At 37.3% G+C, this 26,915-nt stretch overlaps 1 protein-coding gene and 1 long non-coding RNA gene across 41 annotated transcripts in view; one reads left to right on the forward strand and one right to left on the reverse strand.

The window, feature by feature from the left end:
- The window catches only part of LOC127958675 (rho guanine nucleotide exchange factor 15-like), a 115,545-nt gene that overhangs the window by 16,925 nt on the left and 71,705 nt on the right, over positions 1 to 26,915 (forward strand). For 2 of the 40 annotated variants that reach the window (XM_052557631.1, XM_052557630.1), the window contains exons 1-2: positions 24,684 to 25,420; positions 26,179 to 26,901. The exons of 27 other annotated variants lie outside the window; for them this stretch is intronic. In XM_052557631.1, the coding sequence (XP_052413591.1) occupies positions 25,051 to 25,420; positions 26,179 to 26,901 (1,093 nt within the window). In that variant the 5' untranslated portion in view covers positions 24,684 to 25,050. Of the gene's footprint in view, positions 1 to 24,683; positions 25,421 to 26,178; positions 26,902 to 26,915 lie in introns of those variants that run through there. 11 more of the 40 variants (XM_052557638.1, XM_052557622.1, XM_052557612.1 and 8 more) reach the window with 7 other exon arrangements.
- LOC127958728 (uncharacterized) lies at positions 19,957 to 21,176 on the reverse strand. The gene is made up of 4 exons (XR_008154138.1): positions 20,994 to 21,176; positions 20,369 to 20,401; positions 20,209 to 20,275; positions 19,957 to 20,100 (listed from the first exon to the last, which is right to left on the reverse strand). It is a non-coding gene; the product is annotated as an uncharacterized LOC127958728 (long non-coding RNA).

Consider the following 26,915-nt stretch of genomic DNA (forward strand, 5'->3'; position numbering starts at 1 on the left):
ATGATGGAAATCCTGAAGCCTCTTGTTTGAATTTGAGAAACGTCTTAACATAACCGCTGAATAAAGTGTCTGATGTCTGCGGAAAATGCCAGACTTCCTCAATTCGAGGAGAGCTCGACAGAGGTCCAAACTCCTGAAATGACTCTTTCATCATCACTGTGCTGACACTTACCCTGATACTGTGCCTCAGCACAGGTAAGACACAGTCAATCAATCAATCAATCAATCACCTTTATTTATATAGCGCTTTAAACAAAATACATTGCATCAAAGCACTGAACAACATTCATTTGGAACACAGTCTCAATAATGCGAAATGATAGTTAAAGGCAGTTCATCATTGAATTCAGTTATGTCATCTCTGTTCAGTTTAAATAGTGTCTGTGGATTTATTTGCAATCGAGTTAATGATATCACTGTAGATGAAGTGACCCCAACTAAGCAAGCCAGAGGCGACAGCGGCAAGGAACCGAAACTCCATCGTTGACAGAATGGAGAAAAAAACCTTGGGAGAAACCAGGCTCAGTTGGGGGGCCAGTTCTCATCTGACCAGACGAAACCAGTAGTTCAATTCCAGGCTGCAGCAGAGTCAGATTGTGCAGAAGAATCATCTGTTTCCTGTGGTCTTGTCCTGGTGCTCCTCTGAGACAAGGTCTTTACAGGGGAACTGTATCTGGGGCTCTACTTGTCCTGGTCTCCGCTGTCTTTCAGGGCAGTAGAGGTCCTTTCTAGGTGCTGATCCACCATCATGTCTGGATACGTACTGGATCCAGGTGACTGCAGTGACCCTCTGATCTGGATACAGACTGAATCTGCTGGCCACGGTGACCTCGGAACAAGAGAGAAACAGACAAATATTAGCATAGATGCCATTCTTCTAATGATGTAGCAAGTACATAGGGTGTTATGTGAAGTGTTTCCGGTTCCGGTTTACCTAATTAATGCAGCCTAAAAATCCTTTAACGGATTTTGATATTAAAAGCATATTAGTATGTTATGTGTAAGCCAGGTTAAAGAGATGGGTCTTTAATCTAGATGTCTGTCTCCCGAACAATGTTAGGTAGGTTATTCCAGAGTTTAGGCACCAAATAGGAAAAGGATCTGCCACCCGCAGTTGATTTTGATATTCTAGGTATTATCAAATTGCCTGAGTTTTGAGAACATAGCTTTACGTAGAGGAGTATAATGTAAAAGGAGCTCATTCAAATACTGAGGTGCTAAACCATTCAGGGCTTTATAAGTAATAAGCAATATTTTTTCACAGCGCAAATAGTAGTTTCCCCTGAGATGATTTGACAGGTAATATTGGATGCAGTAGTTTACGTGGGGGCAGTACACTGCATTTAAAGTGAAAAGTGAAGTGACATTCAGCCAAGTATGGTGACCCATACTCAGAATTTGTGCTCTGCATTTAACCCATCCGAAATGCACACACACAGAGCAGTGAACACACACACACTGTGAGCACACACCCGGAGCAGTGGGCAGCCATTTATGCTGCGGCGCCCGGGGAGCAGTTGGGGGTTCGATGCCTTGCTCAAGGGCACCAGTCATGAGACCGAATGAGACCGAAATAAGATTTGACCGGTTCAAAATCATTTAAAATGATCTCAGGATGCCCGATAGGGTAGGTTTTACATGATTGTACGTACGGATATAGAGATGTGAAATCCATATATGAGACGCGTTCATCCTCGGTGGTCTCGTGGTACAAGTGGAGTGCGTTTGTGCGACCTCCGTAAAGTGCTTCTCTAGGATTCAGTCTCGCTGGGGCATTATAATTACTCATACATGCAATGACATTGGGATTGTTTTGTTTAGCAGCCTCCCACTGACATTCCCAAATATTGTGCACTTTGAGATTATAGGTATCACTCAAAACTTTCAGTTTATTGTCAGATTATCTTCTGAGCAGGCCAAAAGGTGTTTTTGACACCGGATTCAAATCGTTAGGATTAAAACGAAAACAATGCCCGTGCCAGAAACATCCAAGAAATTCCAAAGCTATTTTATCTCCATTATCAGCCTCATAATAGCCGTCCACATGATACGGTCCAAATTTGGCTTCGCCATAATTTAAAGCGTGATGAACATCGACGTTTCTGCTTGCTTTAATGTATTCCAACCATTGTATGGAAGGGTTTGAGTAAGATTTGTACTGATTGATGTAAGCATTTTTGTGCGTTAAGGCAATTGTGTCTTTGGTTAAAAAAAGCGTTTTGAACACTTTCATAGCACACCCGGCTAATGTTATACACCCGAAAGTACCCTTTTTCGCTGGTGTTTAGGTTTAAAGCAGAGGTCATTTTTGACAATTTCATGGGCAAGAAGCTATAGATGTCGATGTATCTCTGTTTAAAGGCTTGGTCGTACATGTAAACAAGTCTGCAGCCTTGGAGTATGATTTTTGGAGTTAATCCCTGACTAGTAAAATACTCTAGCAATATAAAAGAGTCGAAACCTGAAGAATTGTGTGCGATAAATGTGAAACCCTCAAATTTCGGTCGTCTGAAATGCTTGATCATCTGATCCACACAATCTACCCCTTCCTCTGAAAACTCATCCCCAGCTTGCGTTGATGCACAAATATAATTTGCCTTATGGCGGCCGTTTCCATACATTGTTTCAAAGTCAAAATAAATATAGTCTTGGCTATGTTCTCTAGGCTTGGCTGGTTGAATATAGCAACAGTGCTGATCTTCACCCATGAGAACTTCGGTGCAATGCGCACATCTGGATGGTGCACATTTGTGCAATAATAGCTTATCACCCGACCATTTTGTTCTGTACTGTCTGTAACATTTATCACAGTATTTTATGCTATCACACTGAGACTTTGATCCGTCACTTTGTGTTTGTTTATGCATTTCATAACAGAAATCAGATCTACAGTATCTCAAACAATCATTGCATTGTACCGATTTCTTGGGATGCGTGTAGCAAGACATGTTCATGCACACATTACATGTAAATTTGCAATAATGTACACTACGATCATTAAACCCTTGATAGCAGTACTCACAAACATACGCGTAACCTAAGAAGCCTTTCAGATTTTTATCCAATAAAAATTATCTTCATGCAGGTACAAATGCAACATCTTGTGATGGGGCTCATCCGTATTTTTATACACGTCCAATTTACCTGAATCCGATCTGTGAACGATAACTATTTTCAGGTCTAGAAAGGCTTCAAATTTAGAAACATCATGCAACACAATTTTATCTTGTGGATCGTAACCCAGATCGGTATGTATATTTCTGGCTAATGTCATCAATTCTGCATCGGTACACTGTGGATTTAGAATGTGAGCTATGCACATGCTAAAACACATATTGTCTGCGAAATTTTTGGGAGCAAACAAATGCATTCTATTTTTCTGTATGATCTGATTATGTGCCAGGTCTGCCAACTTCCTACGACCACCACCTTGTTTGTTTCGCGCTACAGAGACACATAACTCTAAAGCGGTATCAAAACTCAGATCCGTATTGCTTTGAACGGTTCGTTCGATTTGGTCTACAAATAGATTAACGTCGTGATTGTTATCAGGCGTTAGAACGGCATTAATAGCTGTGGGTAGACTTGCACCTTGCAGAGAGATGTTAAAAAAAAAACCTCGCCAGCTAATAATCTGTAAAGCGTAACAATCTCGTTCAAAATATCATGTAAAAATATATTATACGCTGCAAAATCATCTGTCGCTATTTCACGAAAATGTATAGTTCTGCGAATTTCTAAACCATTAAATCGAGGTCTTGAGACAATCGTAAAATCACCCACACTACCTCCTTCTCTCACTAGTCTATCTATGTAAGGCTGACTGAGACCCATATCTGGAGCTGTGGGATCGTAACCCGAGGGATCGTTATTAGAAGGGCCTGCACCGACCTGATCGCTGTCTATAGCGGCACCCAACCATTCGTGTTGTTCGTCTATAAGTTTGTGTAATCTATCATGTTAAGAGGATTAGGCGGTAACATCTGTAAATGATTGTTAATAATTTCATGTAACTGTTGTGTATTGTTTTGAAAATCATATCTGGGCCTTAATGGTCTCTGATCATCTTCTGAAGTGTGGGTATGTAAATCATCGTGACATCTTTTACTACTCATTTTGAATTATTATTTTTTATTTATTTTAAATCGAAAAACACACCTTTTTTAAATTTTAAAAACAAGCGTGCACACTCCTGAAAACACCAACACCGATTCACAATGCGATATAGATGACAAAACAGAAACATACAGCAGGTATAAATTCAAAACACCTTTTCTCCGCAAGTAAAACGACGCCTAATATGGGAGACAATAACATGCAATACGGTATAACAGACAATATTAATAAATGAAAGAAGCTAATGATAATTCACTACCAAGAACAAAACAATAAAACATGTAAGAAATAACAAACAATAATGTAAGAAATATTTGGTGGTAATAACGAATCGAAGCCAAAAAAAAAAATAAAAAAAAATAATAATAATAAAAAACAACAATACAATACATATCAAGGGCGATCACGCTGGTACAAATCTGCTAACATTCTTTGCATTAGATTTAAACGTTCCATGATCAGAGTAAGAGCATTAACAGATACATTTTGTTCAACTTGTACCTGATGGATTTCTCCCGGTACCCCGCTCATGCGCTGTTGAAACTGTCGAAATTCACCATATAGCTGTTCGTGGCAACTTCTCCAAAATTCAGCCGCGTGACGCAAGGATTCGTTGAGCTGTTGTTGACACTCTATGATGTTCCTCAAAATCGCCACAACGGGCATGTACCATGAAGCTGGATTAGGTGGCTAGCCAGCTATGTTTCAGCTTAGTTTCCGCCAACCCTGGGTTTTAGGTACTATGAAAGTAGCTTGGCTTTAATCTGTGTTTGTTGCCATGGTATCTTACGCTGCACGGCTAACCTGCTCCGGGCAGGTTATGTTCTGGGTTAGAGATTTCAATCTGACGGTGAACCAATCAGATATGAGAGAAGTGACACATGTCTGACACAAAGTCACTCCAGTTTATCTTGCTCCAAATTAAAGGTCACTTATGCTTAAAAAAAATAAATTAAAAAAAAGTCTGGCTTTAATGATAATAACGGAGTCATTTTATGATTTATATAATTATTGTGATTCATATTATTATTTATCTCTTACACACAAGCATAAAATTTTTTTTAAATAAATATTAATGTATACAGATCATGTAATATAAATTAGCTGTAGTATCAAAAGATTGCACTATTTTAAAAATTACAAATCTGACCTTACATGTTCGAGTCTCTATCACTATATATTTTCAAATTTATAAACTAAGTTAACAAGTTCCACTTGTGACTACACTGATGGAGCAAGATCATTTATTTTATTAGTCCTCCTTCATTTTTCATATGACATTTAAATTTGTCATATTCTTCAATCTCTTAACCTTTAGCAAAACCTTTAACCTTTAGTTTTGAATCTCGCTGGGTCTCTCGCGAGAAGTAAATCAAACTTGCTTTGTGTTGCAAGGCTCGTGATTGGCTGTTCGCCAGTGATACGCATTCATGTGCACGCGCTCCACAAAATCAGGATCAAAGCCTGAATTGACAAAGAAAGTTGATGAACAGCATCATGGTACCAACAAAGCCGGATTGGAGAGGTTTGGTTTTGTCAACTCAAAACTAATCCTGTAACTCTGAATTTGTTCAGCTGCCATCATGGTACAGGCCCCACATCACTTTGTGCATTACCGACGATCTCTTCTACATAATAGGACAATGCTTGACAGCTCAATTCGAAAAGTGTGTCAAACCGTCGATTAACACGGCGAAGCATATCATAATCAAGCCTTCTATTTAAATCACGTTCACGGAACAGCTCTTGAGGGTCTTCGTTAGGTGACTCTTCCGTCTCCTCCTCGCTTGCCGAATCGTTAAAAGATGCACGATCCCGGCGCTCACCATAGAATCGGTCCAGGCTGTTAGTCCTCCTTCGTCATATCCGTGCTCTGTAAATGTAGATAAAGGTTTTATTATTATTTTGTTGAATAAAACGCAAAACATAAAACGTAAAAACAAGTTTTTCTGCTTTAATACATACCGTTATTCTCCGAAGTCTTTAAACGACTGGTGGTTGGTACATCGTCCGCTCCCCACTCCGGTAACCTCAAACATTTTACCCCCTCACCCTGGGAGTGTCGCGGCCTACACGTAACACTAGCTTCGGTGCGACCGCTTGAAACACCTGGGAGATTGTGAGAAGCTCCTTCGGGACCCAGAACGTCGGCGGGGGCGGGATTTGTGACGTGTCCTAGGTCGTGTTGTGATTCAGGTACTAATCACAACCTCTTGTTGCATGTTTTCTGGAGGAGTTACCAGCGCTTGATTGTTGACAACAGCTTGTTCGTTTGTCAAAAAAAAAACATTTCATCATTATTTTTTATCTGACAAGCATGTTATGTGAACCTCCATTTTTAACTTAGTGAAAAAAAGGCTTACCGTTATTAACATCTTTTAACAGGCAAACAACACGTCCTCATCAACTATAAGAATGATAGCAAAGTTATTGATGTTATTATTAGCCATTGAATTAATAAAATAAAATTGGAAAATACTCACATAACTCTTCAAGGATCTGATCCAAACCTTCATCGAAATCCTGATTCTCAAAACCACCTAGAAATCATCCACGACACATTAAACAAATATTCACTTTAAAATATATTTAAATCATTTGTATAAAAAAACTCACCCTGGTAGTTGTCTGCCATTGTTTCGTTTATTGTTGGATTTGTAACGTAGCACGGCTTGAAGATAATTTGCAGGTAATGAGTATGACAAAACTTTTAGTTTTTAAAGGCTGGGTAGCCCTGTGTCTCTTGAAAACACCTCTAAAATATAATAAACTTCAGTAGAGGAGACCCTAATAACATAAATCTTTAATTCTCATACACGTTGATTTATGTATATGATTTTTACAACTTGCCTGAATGTATCTGTTACAGGCATGATCTGCGCCAGACACCGTCTGGCCTTTATCACATATCCTGGTGCGTTAAGACGCCCTTTCATCTCGACGGGGGTAGATACGGCAATTAACTTCGATTGTATGAAATGCACAGATTTTTAACAAACCCAAAATCAATGCAATGATATCTGTGTAGCGTTTCTCCCGCAAAGTATTACGAATCGTTTGCGTTTAAAAGTTATTCCATCTTACATTGGAAATCAAAGATCTTAATAAGTCAAAAGTCAATAAGTCAAAGTCTTAAATTAAAACTCTCATAAGTGTGTGTGTGTGTGTGTGTGTGTGTGTGTTGAGCCCTGCATTGATGCTTGAAAAATAAATGTAATTACAATACATTTGAATTGTCCTATATTCCTATATATTAATCCTAACATTGGGATGTATGAGTGGCTGGGTTTTTGGTGGTTAAATGACACAGACTCCAGATGCCGGACACAGTCACGTTTCGATGCACAACTTGAGTTGAGATATTTATTTTCCTGCTATATTGTTAAATGGGGATACTTTTAACTACATATGTCTGGTTTATTTACTAGATAACACGACACAAGCGCGGCAGAAGGAAAGTATGTGTGTGTGTGTGATTGTTTGTAAGTCATATTCTACAAGCTTGTTTGTACATGTGCTTGTATTTGCATGTTTGGGTATATTTACGTGTATTTATACTTTTTGTATATTTGTGTGTGTGCGTGTGTGTGTGTGTGTATTGAGGCTTGAAAAAATCAAGGTACGCATGTTTGTATGACCTGTTTGCATTGGTTTCTGAAAAATCACCTTGTGAATAAAAATAGGAAATGTAATTAAAATAAAACCAACGATAGCCTATATATATATATTGAGGCTTGGAAAATCAAGGTATGTGTGCTTGTATGACCTGTTTGCATTTGTGTTTGAAAAATCACACACACATATATATATATATATATATAGCATTTTCAAAACCTGTTAGATGTTTTTACAGCAGCTTGATGTCTAACTGATATGCAGGTGTTGTACCCTTAAAAAGGGGAAAAGTAAGGTTTAAGAAACACACATGACGCAGCTCTCGCCTTCACTCGTCTGTATTGAATGCTTTTGAACAATGTATACAAGAAAACATTTCCCCCATCTCAACCTGAAGAGCAGCCACAGGAGTTGTTTTCATAGCCCCACAGCATAGTCTTAAAGCTTGAGCTTGCACCACATCCAACTTCTTTAATGACGTTTTTGCTGCCGATCCATAAGTGATGCACCCGTAATCTAATACTGATCTTATCAATGCAATATACACATTTTTACTAGCAGGCCTACTTGACCCCAATCTGACCCTGTTAAGCATCTCATCACATTTAGTATCTTTTTACACTTGGTATTTACCCTTCTGATATATTCATTCCATGTTAACTTGTCATCAAACCACATACCCAAAAACCTAAAAACTTTTACTTGCTCTATTTCTTGCCCATACATCTTTACCTGAGCTTCAACCCCTCTGTTTCTAGTGAAAAATACTGTCTTGGTTTTCCCAATTGCAAACTTAAATACCCATGCAATTGACCATCTCTCCACCACATTAATTGCCTCTTGTATTTTACCTTTAATATGATTAATGTTCCTTCCCCTTTTCCATAAGGCTCCATCATCAGCAAACAGTGACTGTCCGATATCCCCCTGTACTTGTGAAAAAACATCATTAATCATTATGGAAAAGAGTATAGGGCTAATAACACTGCCCTGAGGAGTACCATTTTCTACCATGTATCTTCTTGAAACAGCTGTCCCAATTCTTACTTGTATACTTCTCTCATCCAAGAATCCCTTAATCCAATTATATATCCTACCTCCTATTCCTATCATTTTTAATTTTATCATTACTCCCTCCTTCCAAACCATATCGTAGGCTTTATCTACATCAAAGAACACTGCCATTACAGATTCTTTATTAACTTGAGCTTTCCTTATCTCTGTTTCCAAACACATAACAGGATCCATCGTTCCTCTACCCCTCATAAATCCACTCTGATGAGGTGATAAAATTCCTCTACTTTCCATATAAAAAGATAATCTATCTGTAATGATCCTTTCCATTATCTTTCCTACATGTGATGTAAGTGCTATTGGTCTATAATTCATTGGGCTTGATAAATCTTTCCCTGGTTTCCTGATAGGAATAATTACTGCTTCTTTCCACCCAGCTGGCAATTTCCCTAAATCCCATACTTTATTATAAAACCCCAGCAACTTTGTAGATGCTAAAACACCTAAATGTTCTATCATTACATAGCAGATATCATCTTTACCCGGAGATGTTAATCCAGATCTTTTTATTGCCCTTCTCATTTCTTCCATTGTAATTGGTGCATCCATTATACTGTTACTATCCTCCCTTCTTTCAAGTAAATCTCCATATGCTAATCTTGTCAATGTCCTTCCTCTCTTGCCCTCCTCCGTTAAGTTATCGGAACTATGAATAAGAGTAAATGCCTTCGCTATCATCTCTGCCTTCTCCTGGTCAGACACTGCTGCTTCCTCCCCCATCTTCAATATTGGATACTTCGAATTCCACGCATACTCTTAATCATGTTCCACACATCTCCAACAGGTGTTGCTCTACCAATTTTGTAACAGAAAGTCTGCCAGCTTTGCTTTTTTGCTTTTCGTATAATTTTCCTAACCTTTGCTTGTGTTTCTTTATATTTAATCAAATTATGAAAATTATGTTTTTCTTAATAATCTGAGTGCTTTATTCCTTTCTTTCACTATTTTCCCACACTCCTCTGTCCACCAGGGAACTGCCTTTCTTTGCATTTTCCCTTTGCTTTTAGATATCGATTCTTTAGCAACTTGTAGTATTGTTGTTCTAATATTTTTATCAATCTCCTCTATTTCCTCATTAAGATCTATTTTATCCATTTCTATCTCACACGTATATTTATATCTTTCCCATTTTGCGCTACTAAATATCCATTTCCCCACTAATTCCCTTTGATCCTAATTTATTTCCAATAAAACACTACACCATACTGGAAAATGATCACTACCTACCAATGATTCTTCAGATAGATCCCACTCACATATTCCCGCTAAATTCCTATAAACTAAAGTTAAATCTAATGCTGAGATATTCCCTGTATGTACATCTATTCTAGTCCCTCTCCCATCATTTAAACACACCATGTTTCTCTCTTCTAATAATTCTTCTACAACCACACCATTTACATCTGTTTTTACTCCTCCCCATAACGTACTATGTGCATTAAAGTCACCACATACCACCACCTTATTACCATCCAACCCTACTATTTGTGTTATCTGCCCCAACTCTAATTTCCTACATGGATTATAATAATTTATAATTACACACTCTCCCTCATTTGTCCATATCACTACACTAACATATTCTTGTTCGTTCCCCCCTACACTCACTTCTCTGAATGAAATATCATTTCCAATAAATGTAGCACATCCTCCCCCTACTCCATCCCCCCTATCACACCTTACAGAGGCATATCCATCTATCCTGAATTCTAAATTTGGTCTCAACCAAGTTTCCTGTACACAAATAATGTCTGGTTTATTGGGAAGATCATCAATGTACTTTTTAAATTCCTGTCCGTTGGCCATCAAGCTCCTAGCATTCCATTGTAGCAAGAGGACCATTATTAATACTATCCAGTCCCTACTTGCTCCTGGCTTGCTTGACTGTTTAGCTCATTCCTCACCTCCTCCCATGTCAACTCCCTGATATCTAGGTGATGAACTGCTGCTTTTACAATTATTTGTATTCTCTCCGTTTTAGATTTAAAGGGAGGGTGAAATGCTCGTTTTCACTCAATATCCTGTTAATCTTGAGTACCTATAGAGTAGTACTGCATCCTTCATAACTCCAAAAAGTCTTTATTTTTATTATATTTATAAGAGAAAGATAGTCTGTACCGATTTTTCCCGGAAAAACACGAGCGCCTAGAGGCGTGACGTGTGGGCGGAGCTAAAGAATCACGAGCGCCAGTAGGCTTTTGAGTTGAGCGCATGTGGAAGCTGTGACACAGATCCAGAGGCTGAAATTTAACAAGAGCAGGATCAGCCAAGGCGGTATGCTATGTGGTATGTACTGAAACTGTATATATATGCTTAGCGGTTTTGGAAAATGACTAAGTTCCACTTTATGTCGTCTTTTTTTTTTTTTTAAGCTGTACATGTGGAAAGTGCAGTTTGATGACAACATCGCATGTTGTTTACTTGATGTGCTTACAGGCTGATAGCTAAGTTAACAACACAGAGATATTTGAAGCAGTTTTACTCACTGCATGCGGTTCCAACACACGATCGTGACCCTTTTCCGTTGGGACTGCATTATCCGCATTATCCTTAAGAAATGAACGATGTGCAATCCGAAATGCAGGGAACAAACACAAACACTTGCACAACTCCGTTGATGCTCTGTAAAAATAAACTCCATCCACTGGTCCCTTAATGCTGTTTCTCTTTTGGTAATCTGTGCAGGGTTGTCTTGCCCTGGCAACCAAAAACACACTTCTTTTGTGACTTTTCGCGACGCTCTCGCTCTGATCAGGCTGTGCTCAGCCTCTCAGTGCTCTGCTATACGGGAGCGCGCTCTTCCGGCAGAAGAGCGCGCACTTAGGACCCATATAAGGAAATTCCGCTCCATCTAACGTTTTTTGTCTTTCCTCTCTGTTTCTTTCATCACTCTTACTAACCATTTTCACAGCTTCTGCATATGAGATCTTATTTTGAATTTTAGCTCGTTGTACTTCCATTTCCCTTTTCATCACCTCACATCCACCGTAAGCCACACTATGACTACCCCCACAATTACAACACTTTGGTTGCTCGTGATTACAATGACCATACTCATGATCATCTCCACATCTTGCACACCTTCTTCTTCCTTTACATGTTATCGCTGTATGTCCAAACCTTTGACAGTTATAACACCTCATTGGCTTTGGAACATACTCTCTTACACTATAACTCAAAAAACCTAGTGTTACATTCTTTGGGAGCACTTCCTCCTCAAACTCCAGAATCACAAGCTCACTGTCCTTCCTCACTCCCTCCCGAGTTATCTGCATCCTTCGGACACCTTTTAGATATCCTCCTTTAAGATTTGCTTTGATTTCCTCCATTGTAACCCCGACTGGTACCCCCCATATCACTCCCTTACTCCACATGTTTCCTTTTTCAATTTGACTTGTACTTATTACTTTAAACCTCCCAATTTCTTTAATCCTTCCAGCCCGCTCTCTCTGTTCTTCATTTTTACAACCGATCATTAGATTACCATCTCTCAAAACCTTGGCTACTATAATATCCCCGATCTGGTTTCTCAATACAGTTGTTAATTTCACCGGACTTATTGACAAAATTCCCCTCTCCTCACCAAATCTCAATATGATTTTAAACTCTAGTCCTTCCATACCATTATCGTTTATTACTTTCCCATAATCCTCATTAATCCTTGCCCTCTTTGTACTGATCCCAGCAAAAGTATTTCCTCTTTTGTCCCTCTTTTTTTTTTACCATCTTGACTTATATCCATACCCCCCTCACTATCACCCATATCAGTCCACTCTGACCCATTCTCAACATAGTTGTGCCTACCTGCTGCCTTCTCCCTCTTGTCCATTTTTAGTTGACCTCTTTCCAAACTCCCACTTCCATACACTCCTTTCTCCCAGGATCATCCCCAACCAGCGTTTCCTGTAGCAGGTCGCGCCAATTTTTGACGCTTTGTGTAAACGTCACCTTCGCCTTCCTCCACACAGAAACCCTCAAACAGCAGCTAGCAGCGTCGTTTTGGTTCCAGCCGTTTTCGACGCAGCTCTCGCCTTCACTCGTCTGTATTGAATGAGGAAGAGAAGCGCGCGCATGCAATCCGCCTACAGAAGCCCTGAGGCATTACCAATAGATCGACGAATAATCAACCAATAGAAGGATCAGAATTATCTACATTACACTTCTCAATATTACTCGTCTAGTTTTTAACAGTGACAACCTTAATACAGTTTTTAACTTTGACAACCTTAAAATGTATTCTAATATAACCATTAATATAACAGACTATAGTAAACCTATTGTAAATTAGATGAGATAGAAACACTTGTCACACAGGCGCCAGTAATCACACAGACACCAGATGCCGGACACATTCACGTTTCGATGGTTGAGATGACATCTCTTTCCTGCTATATTGTTAAACCGAGTAATTTTAATTACATGTCTGTTTTATTTATTAGATAACGCGACACAAACTTACAAACTTGACAGAAGGAAAGTGTGTGTGTGTGTGTGTGTGTGTGTTAATTGACATAGCTTGAGAAATTAAGCTTGACAAAAATAAAAGATCTATCCATGGCAATAGTCTAAATTTAGACTAGTCGTAGATTAGAGTAATTAACTTAATAAATTAAAAACAAATAACGCTTTTTCAACGCTGTTTTTTTTTTTTTTTTAAAGACTAAAAGCAAATAAAATCGTATAGGCCTACATCATTTAAAAAGTACAAATTGATCTTATGTTTAAACGGATATAAAGTTTTCACTAATTAAGGACTGATGTATATATATTAAAAACTACTTAGTTTAATTATTTTAACATTTAAATCTATTTGATGCTGCTATCACGCCTACAGCGGGGCAGTCTCTATCGCTGGAGGCGTGGTTTATTTCCGGAGCATTCCCAAGCATCATTCTGAGTGTGTCTGCGGTGCTGTGAGGATGACTCAACGGAGATGCCTTAACATCTCCTTAACATCACTTTGCTGACTCTAACTCTCTGTCAGTAACAGTCTCGATTTTTAAAATGGTAGTTAGTGGTAAAGTACAACGTAGATTTGACAAGTATCTTGTCTGATGGATTTTATTTTAAATCAGCGTAATGCCTACCATCTTTTTTTTACATTGTTTTTACAACTTTTTCTAACATTGTGACAAAACGCCAAATTTTCTGGTTTGTATCCTTACTTTACATTTGTTTCTTTTTTCAGTTTGAGGTAACCCAGCTAACACAGTTACGTTGTGACGACGTAACTGGACCAGACCATATTCGTTGCAGCGACGTCCCAAATAACGTTCCAGCGACGTAACTTTGTGATTCCCATATCCGTCGTGGCGACGTTATAGTGGAACGTCGCTGGAACGTGAGGAGTACGTCCCAGCGACCGAACTGGCACGTTATGAGAACGTTACTATAAAGTACCATATTGGTCGCAGCGACGTACCATATAACGTTCCAGTGACGTAACTTTGTGATTCCCATATCCGTCGTGGCGACGTTATACTGGAACGTCGCTGGAACGTGATGAGTATGTCCCAGCGACCAAACTGACACGTTATGAGGACGTTCCTATAAAATACCATATTGGTCTCAGCGACGTACCACATAACGTTCCAGTGACGTAACTTTGTGATTCCCATATCCGTCGTGGCGACGTTATACTGGAACGTCGCTGGAACGTGATGAGTATGTCCTGACGACCAAACTGGCACGTTATGAGGACGTGACATTACAGGATCATATTGGTAATTCATATTTTCACCTCACCATTACCTTGAAATACATAAAGAACTAATAAACTCAATCCATCTCTGGTGCAAAAAATAAACCTTATGAAATCTAATTGTAATCTAATTATAGGGGATTCATAGTTAATACATTAATTACATACATTACATGCAATGCAAACAAATACAAAAACATTACATTCTAATATAAAATAGACAAAAACACACTGAATTCATTCACAAATCAATATTTATTCAGCACTACTTTGTATAAAAACATTTTGAACATTGCACCTGTTCTTTAACCATGCAAAATGTTACTAAGTTATGAGCACAGAAAACTAAACACATAAATTCATAGATTACACAATATAAACAATAGAGAATTTTTGTCTTAAAGATGGGGAGATGGTTAATGACGTTATTAGTGAAAATTAAAAATAATTATCAGTAAACTTATTGATACAACATAATTTAGTGCAACGAAAAATACATGATAAATAGATATGAAACAATTCAGCAGATACTGCACCGAGATACTGCACAAAGTAAAACTGTGAGCGTCATATATGAGGCTCCTGGTATAAATGTCTGGTGGTGATGTGCTTTAATTACACGACATGCAGGAAAAAATTTAGGCTAATTCATGCACACGATTTTTTATTTCATTCCCTCGATTTGCTAAAACGTGTACACTATTTATACATCAAGAGAAAGAATTAGTAAATTGTGCATACGATTTAGCAAATCAATGAAATGTAAAAGTAATCGTGCACGTTTTAGTACATAGAGGGAATGAATTAGTAAATCATGGACATGATTTCTTTCTTTTTCTTGCATGTCATGATCAGGGCTCTGTGCTCACTATCAGAGGATAAACCTAAACAATAAAGCAATTACCAAAGAACCATAATTTTTGAGCTTCTCAGAAGAAGAACATTCATAAAGCGTAAAGATATGAAAAATGAACAATATAGAGATTTCTAGCATCTCTCCTGTATTATTTGTCCCACCCGAAAAAAACAAAGTTTTTTAAGAAAATGAACATATCGACTTTCTCAGAAGAATCTGTGATCTGTGATTACTGACTGTGGAGAAGACTCTTTCAGACAGTGCGGAGGAGGCAGAGTTAGGTGCTGGACAGCTGATAGAGAAGAGGAAGAGTGTGTTTCTTACCCCAGCAGCGGAAGACAGGCTCTTCTGAGGGAAGGACAGGAGGCTTGCAGTGTTTTGCTGTAGAACAAGGCTCCTTCTCAGCACCTGATCTTCTTCAGAAAAGAGTTCCTCTAGTGTAGAGTCAGACACTCAGACTTCTTGCAAACTGGAATCTTTTAATAACATTTAGCATATTATTGTAGTCATGTTCATTGTTTTTATTATAACACATGGCAAGCTTATAGAAAATTGTTAAATGTGTTCTTCCTCCTCTTCTTCATCCTGGGCCTGCACTGTCAACATCCTCTGAGCTGAAAGGGAGGTTCATCTTGTTAATGTTGCTCATGTATGTTCACAACCAGTCAAAAATCTGGAATCTTTTCTTTATGGTTTTCAAGAGAAGTCTCTTCTACTCACCAAGGCTAGATTAATTTGATTAAAAAAAAAAATTAAATTGTAAAAAAAAAAAAAAGAAAGAAAACAGAAAGAAATAACAGTTTTCATACTCTTTTTTTTTTTTATATACTTAAACATATTTATTGAAATAATTATGAGGCAAAGCTGAATTTTTCAGTAACTTTACTCCAGTCTTCAGTGTCACATGATCTTTTTCATTTACTGATTTGCTGATCAGGAAACATTGCTGATTATCACAAATCAGTGCATTTATATGCACCTAATCGCATTATTGCCGCTAAGATCAAAGTGTACATCTGCTCATGACATACATGATGTGAATCACATCTGCAGTTAGCTTACTACGGTTGTTAGTTCCACTGAACTCTATTGGTAAAGAAGGAACTTGTGACCAAAGTTGGTTTTAGGGAAACGCACCTCATATTAGAAATGATGGGGAAGAAAACTTAGCATTTCTGGAAAGTTGAATTTTTTCTTCGTTATTATTTTATAAAACACAAAGTTCAAAACATTGAAAAAAAGGTAATCTTTTGTAAAATTACAAAAGTCTTCTCTACCACTGGTTTTCAATTTTATGCATTCTTGCTATTAGCCACCCCCCCCCCCCCAATAAAATAAATAAATAAAATAAATAATAAATAAATATAACTGTAGTGTAGACAAAATGTTTGGGCAGCACAACTGTTTCCAACACTGATAATAATCAGAAAAATTTATTGAGCAGTAAATCATCATATTAGAATGATTTCTGAAGATCATGTGACACTGAAGACTGGAGTAATTAATGCTGAAAATATAGCTGTGCATTATAGAAATAAATTAAACTTTTAAAATATATTTAAAACTTTTGACCAGCTGTGTACATTGCCACATTTAAATGAAAACTCAACTTGTAATAAACAAAGCACACATTCTCAAAGAACTTACATTCTGGTGATTACTTCCCTCACTGCTGTCAGTTCCCTTCAGTCATTCCCAGACCTCCTTGTTTTTAATCTTTCCCTCAAATCTACAGAAACAAACATCATTTTACAGACAATTTGGATAAGTCACGAATTACAATAGTTATATAACTATAATCACAATGCTAAATTATATATATATATATATATATATATATATATATATATATATATATATATATATAATTATAAATATATAATTATAAATATATATTGAATCGGCACACAAGTATCGGGATAGTATTGAATTGGCAGATTAGCGTATCATCCCAGCCCTAGTTACTACAGTCAAAACAATGAAACTCTCTTCAAGAGCGCACAATAACTGATATTTAAAACTGTTAAAAGAAAAGGCTCAAAATATTGCACACATATAATACACAACAATATCTCTTCCTTTGGTGTTTTGAACATTTCTGAAAGTGAAGTGACATTCAGCCAAGTATGGTGACCCATACTCAGAATTTGTGCTCTGCATTTAACCCATCCGAAATGCACACACACAGAGCAGTGAACACACACACACACTGTGAGCACACACCCGGAGCAGTGGGCAGCCATTTATGCTGCGGCGCCCGGGGAGCAGTTGGGGGCTCGATGCCTTGCTCAAGGGCACCTAAGTCGTGGTATTGAAGGTGGAGAGAGAGCTGTTCATGCACTACCCCCACCCACAATTCCGTCCGGCCCGAGACTAGAACTCACAACCCTTCGATTGGGAGTCCAACCCTCTAACCATTAGGCCACGACTTCCCCTTCTGTGAGTAATGCTACACACTGTGACTCTGTGTTGCTTCAAGTGCATCATTCTGCACACTGGTTGTGTTTACGCGATGCACGCTGTATAGGAGCCATACCCTTTCGTATTATAATACATTAGCACAATGAAAGATTCTTGTTCTGTCCCATCTACCACATGTTGCTGCCTTCATTACTGTGCTATGAATTTAAAAGAAATGTATTTTACACACACTTACATTATACACACACACACACACACATATATATATAGACGGTTTCAACGGCAACAACATAAACAAACGTTACTGCGCATGCGCGCTTTTGTGGACCTAACCTAACCGGTAGACTTCCAAATAGAATCAATAACAACAGCCAAGTCCCTCTAGAGTAGATATTTTTTGATAACAAACAAAAAATGTTTGCTGCGTGGATCAGGCGGACTTAATGAAAATGCAAATTCATCCTTTGCCAGCAGGAGATGTTTTAAAGCATAGACATAAAGTTGAGGTTTCCCCAGTAACAGCTGTAAACAAAGCAGAGCTGGTACACTCACACGCTGCTTTATCAGGCATATAACATGCAAGTCTTCCTTCAGAAATACAGCGATATAAAAACACCTGTGCCTCGTTTTGATATTTAAACATATAAATGTTAGGAATTATTAAACGTGCAGTACGTAACGTTACTCATGTTTATTTAACGAAGCCTTTTTGAAAATCGATCAGTTTTAAAATTGTGGCGAGTCTCCAAAAATAAATAAATGTATGGGAAACATATCCCGCAGCACTACCACCTGAGCCCAACTTCAGTTTACTCATCACCTTGCCTTTAACTGTGTTTGTAGAAGGCACCGCAGCCAAACCGATATACACAACACAGACCGGAAGTTAACTTAGGTCCAGGCGCGTGCATCCGATGAAACTGTCTTATATATATATATATATATATATATATATATATATATATATATATATATCAGTTTGAGACCAAAGGTTTGGACACACCTTCTCATTTAAAGAGTTTTCTTTATTTTCATGACTATGAAATTTGTAGATTCACACTGAAGGCATCAAAACTATGAATTAACACATGTTGAATTATATATGGAATTATATAGATAACAAAAAAAGTGTGAAACAACTGAAAATATGTCATATTGTAGGTTCTTCTTTTGCTTTGATTACTGCTTTGCACACTCTTGGCTTTCTCTTGATGAGCTTCAAGAGGTAGTCACCTGAAATGGTCTTCAACAGTCTTGAAGGAGTTCCCCGAGAGATGCTTAGCACTTGTTGGCCCTTTGTCCTTCTGTCTGCGGTCCAGCTCACCCCTAAACCATCTCGATTGGGTTCAGGTCCGGTGACTGTGGAGGCCAGGTCATCATCACTCTCCTTCTTGACCAAATAGTCCTTGATGCCTTCAGTGTGACTCTACAATTTTCATAGTCATGAAAATAAAGAAAACTCTTTGAATGAGAAGGTGTGTCCAAACTTTTGGTCTTTACTGTAAAATATATATATTTACAGTTTTATATATATATATATATATATATATATATACACACACACATATACACACTTTTGCACATCTTGTCATACTAGTGACTGGGTTTTACTGCAATAGACTTTGCAGCATTAAGGTTAACGATTAATCGATTATTTGTTCATTAATTTAAACAACGATCGATCATGGAAATGATTGAAAATTGACATCCCTACACAGAAGTATAGAAAATTCTACATTGATTTAAAAAATTTTTTGTAAAAAACGACACTGATATCGGATCAGAACTACTGTCTCTTCTCATAGTGACAGCCAATCACATTAGTTTTGTGGTATTGCATGCACTCGATTGGCTTGCGTCTGCGCTTGGGTATTTGCATAAGACGTTCTGACTGGAGGACGGCTGCATTGGCGCTTGAGAAGTCTTCAACTTCTATTTAGAATTAATTTCTAGAATTAATTTCACCATCCTTGACGTCACTTCATTTAAAAGTAAATGAGAGGCGTTGACGCCCCGTGTGATGGGGCGTTATATGTCTTTATACCGCTGCACAAATCTTTCAACCACGAGAAATGTAGTTGCAGCACGGCCTTACATCCAGGACAGCAGAATGGTCAGGATGAACTGAAACACATAACCAACTGAAATCAATTTAAAAGTATTAAGTCTTGCCTGAGTGATGCTGAAACAACCAGGTTTAGTTTTTCACCCAGGAGAAACTGCTTCCTGTGGAACAGTCTCCATGAAGAATGATCTCTTGATCCTGGATCCTTGCTGCCATCCACGCAGAGATGATTTGGAGGATATGTGGTTGTGTCTAAAGGGTAATGAATCAATGTTACAAGAATACTGATAGCAGCACTATTGATCCTGTACCTTATGTAAATGTTTTCAGTACTGAACAAGTCAGGAACCAAATTAGTACCAGTTCTTGAAACCCATCTCTACTTGTAATAGTTGTCTTGTTGCTGCTGCCCAGACTGTCTCTTCCCCTGATGATAAATATATGTGTTCATTTTAAAGCAATAAATAATACATTTAAACTACTAGGTGTTAACAAATATATTTCCTTATAAGGAACTCACTGAATCATGGACTCAACTGGTGGATGTCAGGCCCTAAGAAAGTGAAAAATGTGTTTACTTTTTGTGAAACGAAAGTATCAGATCAATTTGAGAATTAAACTAGCATTAAAAAGCATGCATGTGAAAAACACCATTAACACCAAGAATTTACAAGCCTGCCACTTGAGGGAGAAAAGGGGAAATTATTAACCCCACATACACTGAACATGATTTCGGTAGCCTCGGTCTAATTAACGTTAAACTTTATATTTAACTTTATATCGGATTATATTCAAGTTCACAGCATGGCTAGCATGAGCATCATCAAGCTCGAGCAGCAGGCATTCAAACAAACTAATTAACGTTACTACGGTTAAAAATTAAATTATTAGAAAGTTAACACTGTATAGTTTATAGTGATAAATTTCAAATAATTTAAACTAGGTAAGGTTATATTCGATTTTAACAGTTACCGTTACCTTAGACCACCTCTGAGACTGCTTTTGAGCTAATTAACCAAACAGAGCATTTATTTATTAAATTGAAAGAGAAAACCTACAAAAATACAAAACACTACTCCTCTTTGATGGCATTTAACGTTATATCAGTTAAAATCTATGAATAAAAGTAGATTTATAGGACTTACCTTTCCTCCGTGTCCGTCCGCTGGAAGTTGACCGTTACAAAATGACGGGCACGCGCACGTCGCGCACCTCATTCAGAAAGTGACGTGCGCTGCTAGTTTAAGGTTTAAATGTTAATTTGTCCCGTACTCTCTTTCATTAACAAACATTATCACCATTTGCTAAGTAAATTGTTTATTTTATTGTTAAACTGATGGCATATATATATATATATATATATATATATATATATATATATATATATATATATATATATATATATATATATATATAATTATTTTAACATGCTTGATTAATTTTTTTGTATATTTCCCAAAGAATATGCTGTTCAAATGGTATCTTAATAATAATAAGACATCTAGTGCAATAATATTAAAAGTTATCTGAAGACCAGCTGACCACGTCGCTACAATGTCCCCAATGGGACTAACTAGCGACGTCTTTTGAGTACGTGCCCAAGACGTTTCTGGGAAGTTAGCCAAGATTTTAAAAAATGGAACTTTACCACGACGTCCTCACAACGTTGCCATAAAGTAATGTCGCGCTGACCAAATGACGACTAACTGGCGACGTCCTCACAACGTTCTGTGTTTGCTGGGAAGGTACACATCCTATAAAATTCTATAATCTAGTTTTCTTTCTTTTCTAGCTGGTAAAAAACCTTAAAAGTTTTTAAATTGTAATGCTACAAGCTCTCACATCTTTTTCACGTGTTGCTTCACGAAACATATATGATAGTTTTTGACTTGTTTAGTTGTTTTAGATAAATAACCAGTAACCTAGCTTTCTTTTTATTTCATTTCTTACAACTTTAACAACGTTTTACACTTTTCCAACTACGAAAATGATCATTACATCGTTTCCATTTCGTATGTGTGTCTAACCTTTTTCTTGAAATGCACTGTGTACTTAAAACCTTAATAAAAACTTCCCTTACACCATTTTCATGATTTCACCCTTTTCAGAGTTTAAAAAAAGCACATAGAGCCCAACACATTTTCCCCTCCCTCACCGAAATTCCTTCTTAGGTTCATAAGTTCATATTTAGGTCACTGGGGTGTACAGGGAGGGGAGGGGGTGTACAAACAGGTGTCCAGAACAGATGGCTTTTATGACCCTCATCAATCAAATTTTGAGAGGTAAGGTGCACGAGATCCTCTCTGTTGGGTTAAAGCTGCTGGGTTGCCTCGTTGGGTTGTTTCAGGCCAGCGCTGAGTTATTTAACACGCCTTGAAGATGTTTAAATTGCTCCCCAACTGTCATTTTGGAAGAACAACGGGGCAAAGCCACACATGTGAAATAACATAATGTGCTCGTGAGCATGTCTTACACGCTCATAACTTTTGACTAAAAAATAACACCATATAATCCCTATTGAAAGTATTTAGGATGTGCTGGAGTTGACATTGTTTAAACAACATTATGCAACATCACAACATTTATTTCCATTAAGAATTTTTTCTTTGGCTATTTTATTGAATGGGAGAGTCTAGCCACTCCGTAAAGTTTACTCCAGCACATTCTCAAGACAATCAGTAGAGTTAAGCTCAGGACTGGTGATCAATTCATACATGAAAATGATTCCTTGTGCTCACTGAACCACTATTTCAGAAATTGAGCCTGATGAATTTTGTTGTTGTCATGCTGGAATGTGTACATTGGTACGTCCTCCAACATGGTTGTTTAAGAAATGAAAAGCTACAAACTGCATCAGTTTGGGCTAAAAGAAAAATTGCCAAACATGCAATAATACAGAAACATAAAAATAACTGCAATAATCATTCAATTCTAGACTTTTCAGTATTTGCTTATTTAAATCCAAGTAGTGACTTTTTTTTTTGACCAGACAGTGTACATTTGAATGAGTCTACATATCCAACATTTCAGAGTTTGTAAACAATGTACCCTTAACATTTCTCAATCTGACACTGTGACTGGCATTGGAACAATATTCATTCTCTTTGTGTTTAACTTAAGCTACACAACGAAGCTCAAGTGCATGTTTGAAGAAAATCCTTGATACAAACAAAGCGGTAACCAAAGAAATCTTAAGTAATGACAATTGACATTTTGACATTAATTGACAATAATGACATTTTTGAGATGTCAAATGTTTGTACTTGAGTCAATTTAAGTGTTAAACGTTTAAAATGCAGAATGTTCCTTTCTACTCGTGTACTCCTAACATGTAATTAAATATGCATGAAAAGTGTGGTTGTGCAGAGACCCTCAACCCCTAAGCCTTATGGCATTTTCTCTGGTCATTGTCCTAATGTTCTAAATTATTGCATGTCACAGATTTTTTTTTTATCTATATATTTTTTCCAATTTTAACCCTAACCCTGGGTACATCTTGTTAATTAAGATTACTTATTACCTAAAATATACATTTACTTATGTTGACATAAGGACATTTTAAAATAAAGTGTAAACGAATATGGTAGTAATAAAGAACAAAGATATGTACAGTATCAAAGTATCATCTGAGTACAATGGTACTCCCTTTTATCAGGTATTTTAATTTAAAACATTTTTGACATCTTAAAACATATTTTGCACAGGAATGCTTCCTCCTCCTTTTGTCCCAGATCCTAAGATGATGCCAAATACATTGATGATGTAGGAGCAATCAGCACTATCAAAGGTGTTGTTATTGACAACAAATAAAATTAATTCTATAATGAGTTTGCAACTGAGAATTTACCAATTCCTTGGCAGGAGGAGATGATTGAGACAGGTGTGTTTGGGGAGCTTAATGTCTGGGGAAAAAATGGAAAACTCCCCAACGATCTGGATCCCAACTATGTGGAAGCAAAGGGAGGGGGAAGTGTTCTACTGTGAACTAGAAAAATAAATGAATAAACTTGTGGGCACAATGACTCATGGTGAACAACAAAGGCATGTTGCTTAATGTGCCTTTAATGCTTAATGTGAAGAATGCTTGTGTAACTTAGAAGGTCTCCCTATGTATGTAGTGGGATTTATTTTTTCCTTAAAAATGTTGATAAAAAGTAAGCAAATCACCCCAAGTTATGACATTTTTTTTAAACAAAACTTTCTGATAGCTGAATTATTGTAATATGAGGTAAAATTACTTATAATGTTATGTTTGTACGTTTACAGTTTCATGAGGGAATTTTTGGTCATGGAGGATGTTAGCATTAAAAGAGGAATTAAATCTAGTAAATGGAAAATAAAGGAACTGAAAAAGTAACGCATATCGGCTTATATTTCATAGAGGAAGTGAGATCCTTGTTTACTTTTATGGTTAAAATATATATTTTCCAGACATTTCAGAAGATATTCTGTTTACTGTTTGTCAACACATTGATTTTTGGGGGATTTATAATACATTTAATTGTAAAGATGTCTTGTTAAACTTGACTATAACAATAAAATATTTTAATGCATGAAAGGCGAGTCATGTGCTTTTATGGTAAGTCTGGAATCAGCTGCCTTGCTGAAATATTGAACTGGAAGTTTATATTATAACTTCATTATATGTTACAATGCTTAAAGAAATTAGCTAAATAGATTTTGCATCATACAGAAAATCTAATAATCTTTCTAATCAAAGTAACACTGTATTATCTTATTATCTTACATCTACAGGATATTTCACTTACATACAACAACCCATTTTGTGTGGTGACCTACTTCCCTTTTAAGCCATGCGAGGGACCAGAGGACAAGATCTGAAAGAAGAAATGACCTTCATTAGTGACATTTATTAACAACACTCATAACAGCTTTGCTCACAATGATAGCACACCGGGGGAGTGAAATTATTTCTTTACATATTGTGTGTAGCAGCTTTGAATGCTCAATGTAAGGTAAATGAGCTGCTTTTCTTGTTTTTTTTTTTGTTGTTTTTTTATTTTGATATGACAAGAGAACAGAGCGTGACAACACAGGCTTCACTGACCAAGAAGACACTAAATTGTTGATTATGAAATCAGCACAATCATGGATTGTGGATCAGTTGATGCGTTTTGCACTTTAATATCAGTGCATCCATGTGTCTCCGGATTTTGATCTGTAAATCTTTCTCACTTGGACATGAAAATTATTTTGGAGCTTCAAATCATGGATAAGTCAATCCGTAACACATCCAATGGAAAACCTACCATTCCACCAAAACCAAACCTTAATGCTTCACACCAGTCAAGGCACTTTGGTCCCTCTAGCAGTGTGGCTCAAGCTTTGCGTAACTTTGAAAAAGGAACGGGCAAGCAAACAGCAGTAAACAACAATAAAGTGAGAAGATACTCTGAAAATATAAGCCAAGATGGAAGGTCTGTGGTAGTTGGAACTAGATTGTCATGTCCACCCAGGGCAAAGGACCAAGCAGAGAAAATATCTTCAGTTTCTAGACTGAGGGAAACAAATCTTCAACTGGCAGTAGATGATGTGGATGTTGGTCGATCAGGTAGTGAACATTGTGGAATCTGTTTCTAACATATATTTTCTCTATTCTGTATATGCCTAAATATGAAATAATGCTGAAAAAGTGATTGTTTTACATTGTGTTTGCTATTACTTGATGTAGGATCATGTTATGTTTATATCACATGATGGAGTTTTAGAGCCATTAAAATAAAACCATATAAAGCCAATATAAATCCAAAAAGTACAGGAATTGCTTGTAAAATGTTTTTAGATTTTCTAAAGTTTTTTTTTTTTTTTTTTTGTTATTTAAAAGAAATGTGTGTTTGTCTTTGACGCAAATGCAGACAAACTTGAAAGCAGGATCAACATGTCATGTGCAGTGAATTGCCTGCTGAGAGAATGAAACCGTTGGAATTTAAGAGATTTTAATTTTGTTTGCTTTTGTATAGCATTAAATTTTAAATTGATGTCCAATGTTAAAAGTGGGTCTTAAAGTCATTACAATTCACAGTAAAGTGAAATCAATTAAGGGCCACTGGCTTCGCGCATTGTAGAAGGCAACTGATCACAAACCCCTGCCCCTTTCCATAGTCAGTAATTAAATATTTTGGCTAATCAGATTATGTTCTCACCTACCAAAAAGGATGCAGAACTATCAGATTAATACACTATACACTGTTTAATACACTATACCATTTTACCCTCACAAAAACTAAAATGTGGGGAGAAAAATGTAGATTCTTTCTGAGCCTGCTGATAAGCTTTAGTAAAGCACCTGGCTACTCTTCTTTCCCTCAGCTCCTGATGGCAGTGAAGTAAATAATGTGAGTGGCACCTTAGAGAATCATCAGGGCTCAACTGCACCACCTACCCACTCAGAGGAGAAACACTGTCATTGCCTCTGCCATCTTCAAAGGCCTGGTATGAAACTAATCTGGGTTCCTCTACATGAGGAGAAAAATAACATGGATACTGCAATTGAAAAGAATCACAAACATCGAAACATAGGAGGTCAGATAAATGAGCATGTTTTACACCTAACCAGCAATGACGTCAGATGGCGACTGAACAGCCGATCTTCCAATTCAAAACCCCAAGCATTGCCTCCATGTATAAATTGCCAAAGCTTCCTGCTTCACCACAGCCCTAACAAATTAGCAGGGAATGGATTTGCATATGCTTATAAATCATTTCAAAGCCATTCAAAACCCCCTTTACCACCAAGGACTTATCAGTCATCTGAGTATCAAAATACCCAGCAGTATGCACAGCTAGAACACACAGATGATCATATATATTTGGATATTTTGCCATCAAATGACAATAAAGTTACCCCTCCAGCTGTCCCCCCTCGACCTCCCCCACAACTTCCTCTACATCCTCAAAATACAAAAAAACGGTCTTCCCACCCAGTGCTGGCATGTGTAGTTTCTCTTCGAGGCGGCGGGCCACCAATCAGAAACACCAGCAAAAGAGAGAATGGAAAATCGTCTCGCCACATATCTATGTCAAACCCAACAGGTGAGTGCTAAATA

The sequence above is a fragment of the Carassius gibelio genome, chromosome B5 (assembly GCF_023724105.1).
Source record: "Carassius gibelio isolate Cgi1373 ecotype wild population from Czech Republic chromosome B5, carGib1.2-hapl.c, whole genome shotgun sequence".
Classification (NCBI taxonomy): Eukaryota; Metazoa; Chordata; class Actinopteri; order Cypriniformes; family Cyprinidae; genus Carassius; species Carassius gibelio.